The 5,988-nt window shown below is 38.9% G+C and overlaps 1 protein-coding gene across 1 annotated transcript; it reads right to left on the reverse strand.

The window, feature by feature from the left end:
* Nucleotides 1-2,102: 2,102 nt before the first annotated feature.
* OLIG2 (oligodendrocyte transcription factor 2) lies at nucleotides 2,103-4,465 on the reverse strand. Its single transcript, XM_066598526.1, has 2 exons — nucleotides 4,395-4,465; nucleotides 2,103-3,370 (listed from the first exon to the last, which is right to left on the reverse strand). The coding sequence occupies exon 2, from the start codon at nucleotides 3,350-3,352 to the stop codon at nucleotides 2,471-2,473; it is 882 nt and encodes a 293-aa protein (XP_066454623.1). The 5' UTR covers nucleotides 3,353-3,370; nucleotides 4,395-4,465; the 3' UTR covers nucleotides 2,103-2,470.
* Between the last annotated feature and the right edge of the window lie 1,523 nt (nucleotides 4,466-5,988).

Here is a 5,988-nt window from a genome sequence, read left to right on the forward strand (position 1 = left end):
ATTCTCTACTGAGATGGTATTCCTTACAGACATCTGGAGATATATATATATATATATATATATATATATATATATATATATATATATATATATATATATATATATATATATATATATATATATATATTTCAGGATGGCACATTTATTTAGTATACTGTATTATATATCCAGCCTATGAGACTACATGGCCATATAGCATAAATGCAGTATAGGTGTGATTCTGAATCTTCTGAAATTACAGTATTCAACTATAGCACTAATAATGTATATATGTATTCTGTGGAATTATATACTTTTCCCACGATAAATCATAGATAGATAGATAGATACTACAATATGAGGCTATGCAATAATCTACCCTATTAGATTAGATTACGTGACAATATTGTTACCCTATGAACATCTGAACTGCCTGTTAATATATGTATTTGTTAATGCCGTAGTATTTACGTAACAGCAATGTATATGAATATAGCAGCATGTCAGGGGATAGCGGGAGATACAAATCGCTTTTACTATTACCGGGATTTACAGCCCGATGGTCGTAGAATAATGTATTCTCCAATAGACCCCACACATCTCCGATCACCCCTGTGTAAGATTGATGCAACTAACTACTTAATTCGTTTGTAGAGCATAAATGCTGAGTTTTCCCTTCCACTGTTTTAATTTATCCTTCGCATTGTCAAGTAATCATAGCTGCAAGAATGTATTTTTTTATTCTTGTTTCTTTTGACCTTCAATGCCCCGAGGTGATTATATTCTAGTAATAGTATAGTACTATTTTTATTGTTTCTATATAAATACTAATAAAGTGAAATAAAATGAAAATTATCACAAAATAAAAATATCAATAATAAAAAAATGTATAAATCCTACTGCTAGAACAATAATAATAATATCCGGTCAAGAAGAGATGTCAATAGTTTAACTATTTAATTTCCAAAACCGAATTTATCAGATACAATTAGTCATTTAATACACATTTTCTGGACGGTTTTGAACTCTTCCTCCAGAGCTGCGGGTTGTTTTTCTCTCTTAATAAAGGAACGAGACTTTCGTTTATTTAAAAAAGTTTATTTAAACTTTATTTTATTCATCATTTGTCAAAAACCAAATAAAGTAATAAATATTTTAGTTCTTTCCCACTTTTTGTACAAAAATAAACAGGTGACAAAATATCGTGGGGCAGTGATAGAAGACAGGCAGTGATGTATTAGGGTACGGGCTGGAACGTGGGGACATACTGAGGGGTGTAAGACCCTCAGTTTCTGTAGATCCACAGAGAGATGTGGCAGGAACATAGAGTGCAGCCAATCTGCTGCGCCAGAGTATGCTGGGTCTTATAGTTCTCCTGCTGCTGGCTCATAGAATTTCAGTTCTTGAAGAAGAGATCAAGTAAAGTATGGACTGCAACCTGTCAATGTGTTCTGTGACTTCTAGTTCTCCAGCTGCTAGCTTTCCAATACTTGGTGATTTATAACAGTATGGACTGCAGTCTCAGGATATTGCTGGTACATATAGTTTCCGTGGGCCACAGGCCCCCAGACAAAGCCAGCAGCGAGTGAAGCAAAATAAGCATTGAGGGACAATCCATATAACATGAAGAACTACCTTGTATGTATGTACAAGTGTCAGGAGCTTGTGCTTACATGGCTCCCTAAACTCTGTGAAAGAGGAGTCCAATCATTTAACACAAAGGAAAAAAAACATGAAAATATTCTCAACACAAAAAAAGTCAGTGGCCAAAAAGTAACAAAATTCTATTAATTACACAAACATTGAGGAATGTTAAATAATATATAGATATAATATTTATATATTTACAGTAAGATCTGGTCACCTGGGCTATGGTTGTTAAAGGGTTAATCTAACATAGGAAGATAATTAAAGGGGATCTCTGCGTAGAGAAAGTCTAATGAAAGGTGGATAGATAGATCGATGGTTGATAGATAGATAGATAGATAGATAGATAGATAGATAGATAGATAGATAGATAGATAGGAGATAGAGAGATAGATAGATAGATAGATAGATAGATAGATAGATAGACAGATAGATAGATAGGAGATAGAGAGATAGATAGATGACAGATAGATAGATATGAGATAGGTAGATAGATAGATAGATAGATAGATAGATAGATAGATAGATAGATAGATAGATAGATAGATAGATAGATAGATGGAATGTATAAAACGCTTGTAAACAGTCAGTTGGGTCTCCTCTGTGGGCACCTCAACATTTCTCAGTTGTTTAGATCATTGCCCATTGAATACCACTTTATAACATGAGTTCAGGAGTCTGGGTCTGTTCTTGGATCAGTCAGGGTCACCAGAGCAGATAGGGCGTCTCTTGCGATATGAGGGGTCACTTATCCCCTCTGATGCTACATGTGATTGATCTACACATCTCCTAGAAGATGTGACAGCAGAGTCTTCTCCTGGTACCAGAGCCTCCTCTCATCTAGTCATTTAGTGTCTGCGCTCAGCCTGGATAAACTGGCACCGCTTACATGATGGTGAGCTGCAGAGGGCACCTGGCACATACTGCAGGGGCATGGCATCCCACTCCAATGTGGAAAAGCCCCACCAAGAGGCGCAGAAGCAGGGCTTGGAGATTTCAGTAGCCCATGAGAAGCTGGATGTGAAACTGGAGGTACTGGAGGAGGTGGTGGTGGTGGAGCAGCCCTGACTGAGGAGATGCCAGTGGCTAGGGTGGCAGCTGTGGGTGGCAATAAGGGATGCACGGAGTGCCCAACTGGATGTCCAGAGAGAGAAGGTCCATGGGCCATTGCCCCACAGGCTGAGGGATGATAGGCTGCTGCCGCCGCGGCGGCTGCTGCTGCGTGGTGGTGGTGGCCCCCATAGATCTCACTGACGAGGCGCTTCATCTCCTCCAAGGAGTTGGTGAGCATAAGGATATAGTTACGTGCCAGGAGCAGGGTGGCAATCTTGGAGAGTTTCCGCACTGAGGGTCCATGAGCATAGGGCATCACCTCCCGCAAACCGTCCATGGCGATGTTCAGATCGTGCATCCTCTTGCGCTCCCGGCTGTTGATTTTCAGTCTCAATTGCTGCAACTCAGGCTCGCTCATCTGCTTCTTGTCCTTCTTGGCTGCAGCTGCTGCCGCTGCGGCAGCCGCCGCCTTGAAGGCGCCTAGTTTATCTCCGGCAGCCGCAGCCATGGCCATTGCGTTGCGCAGCTCCGCGCTCAGCTCCGCGGGGGAGTCGCTCATGGTGGAAGAGGACACAGCTGCCGAGAAGCCGCCTCCTTTCCGAGAGTGCAAGAAAATATCATCCACCTCCGGCGAGGAGGCTCGGCTGGAGCCCAGGCTGGCGTCTGAATCCATCAGGAGGGTACAAAAGACCTGTGGGGGTAGATGCGATACGATTAGATCGGTGATGAATATATAATGTACAACACTCCTCTATAAGTATGATTGCCTCTTTTAGAGCTGCTCATTTCTCTTTATTGTTTGCTGTTTTCATTGTTCATATACTTCTATTAGTCCAACCGCCTGCGTTAATAATCTGAATGTCTATTAATTGCAATTTCGATGAATTAATCCCAATCTCTATTAATCAACATGGATGATTTGCTACATATTATCTCTGCTACACCATATAAATCAGCTGTACTATATAAGGATATGATAATGCGTGGCAATTCGGTCAGGGCCACACGGGCACAGCTTGTCCCACTCAAAATACAGAATTCAAGTTTCTTCTATTTTTGGATATCTGATAATTGCCATTTCTTTTAATTAATCTCAATCTCTATTAATCCACATGGATAGTTATGTATAACCTCTGTTACATCCGTATTGGAGCACGATATAACTCCGCTGTATAAGGATGCACTGCCATAAGGTCCCGGCCACCTGTACACAGCTCGTCCCACTCCAAATACAGTATTCTAGTTTCTTCTAGCCTGGACATAAAATGACTATTTTCAATGTAACTTTATTACTAATAATTACTTTTATTGCTACTAATTTATACAATACTACAGTATTATATTACTATATAGGAAAAAAGTTACTTTCTATAATAAGGCTTAACTAAAAACCCATGATTTACTATCACAAAGCATTAGGAATAAAAATAATAATAATTTCCTACTACTATGACTGTTATTACTACTTCTCCTATAACACTACTACAAATAATCCACATCCTTTCCGTCAATTCCAATTAACCATGCACAAATTATCGTCATAAATCAGTAATCTATCAGCTCTGCAAATCGGGAAATCATTTCTGCATAACAAATATACTGTATGAGAGAAGGAATAGTTGCGTTAACCCCTTAGGGCTATATAATACAGGTGTATGAGGTGTGAGGGTTGCACAGGGGTGCACAGTCCTGGGTGGGTGTCTGCAATAACTTACTTGGATGTTGCAGGGAGCAGCAGCAGCAGCTCTGCTATAGGAGACTGATAACAGGCACACAGTCCTTGTCTGCTGGGACTCAGCTCTGTGGCTTAGGGCTGGGAGCCTCTGGCTTTATAGGCAGAACAGTAGAACAATGTCATTGTCCTGAAAGGGGGGTGCTGACAGCCAATCAGGAAGGGAAGCAGGCGTGATGTCACTGGCCTGGGTGATCAGCATGACAGCATCCAACACAATGACAGCTGCTCCCTGCAAACAAAACCCTCAGTATAACAATAACATTGTAGATAGCCCAGAGCAAACAGCAGCACATGGCTGGGCCGAAGAGCAAACACTCACTGTGCACAATGCTGAGCACTCCACACTATAGTGCTATCACTACATCACAAGACCAGGGCACTGAAGGAATGGGCAGTCCATCAGACTGTGGAGATTAGATAGAGAGATAGATAGATAGATAGATAGATAGATAGATAGATAGATAGATAGGAAATATATAGCTAGACAATGTGCAAGATATAAGATAGATATTACATATATAAGTAGTAATTGAATCAGATAGTTTAAAAGAAAAGAGATAGCTAGATAAATAGATAGATAAGAGATAGATAGATAGATATGAGATAGATAGATAGATAGATATGAGATAGATAGATATGAGATAGATAGATAGATAGGAGATAGATAGATAGATAGATAGATAGATAGATAGATAGATAGATAGATAGGAGATAGATAGATAGATAAATAGATAGCTAAGGGATAGATGGTAACTAGCTACATAATACATACATTAACAGACAGATATAACTGAAAGATAACTTTATCTGATTGTATATCTTTATCTGATGATATATAGATATTACATATATTTGTAGATGATTGATAGATAGATAGATAGATAGATAATAGAGAAGAGGCAGCACTCCAAATATACTGATTCTACAGATTGATAATCGCAAGGAGCTCTGTTTAATGTTAAACTCAGTTTTGTCTTTAGAAACACGTAGCAGAGCTGAGTTTGCTATGTGTTAGGACTTCTGGTGATACGCTGTAAACTTTCTGCATTATGAGACACAGCAGTTATATCAGAGCCAACGAATCAGGTCCAAGAGCTCTGCACTGTTATATCATATTAAAAGTATATTATTAGACATTTTCCGGAAACTTTCTGTATGCATCCCATCAGTATAAAGTGAAACGAATAAATATAGAATAATAGTGATCAGTGACAAGACACAACTATATACAGGCCAGTAACAGTAATTGGTTACAAAAGTGTAACATAACATTGTTGTTGATGATGATGATGATTAGATGACAGTTCTATGAGTTACCATCATTATTATCTTCAATTAATCAGGAAAATTTCAAGCAATAAAACTATTTTATTTAAATCACTTAATTTAATTGAAATTATACTAAACAATAAATAGCTCTGTGAAGTGGGCTATATGTGTATATTTTATATGTATGTATCATTGGTAAGAGTGTATTTGCTGCACCTGTATACTGCGCGCAGGACTTGTAGGAGGTAGTGAGGATGCTGGGGGCTGTAGTCCCCTGATGTCACAGTGCAGTCATTGTGTGATGT

Source organism: Eleutherodactylus coqui, chromosome 4 (assembly GCF_035609145.1).
Source record: "Eleutherodactylus coqui strain aEleCoq1 chromosome 4, aEleCoq1.hap1, whole genome shotgun sequence".
In the NCBI taxonomy this organism is placed as follows: Eukaryota; Metazoa; Chordata; class Amphibia; order Anura; family Eleutherodactylidae; genus Eleutherodactylus; species Eleutherodactylus coqui.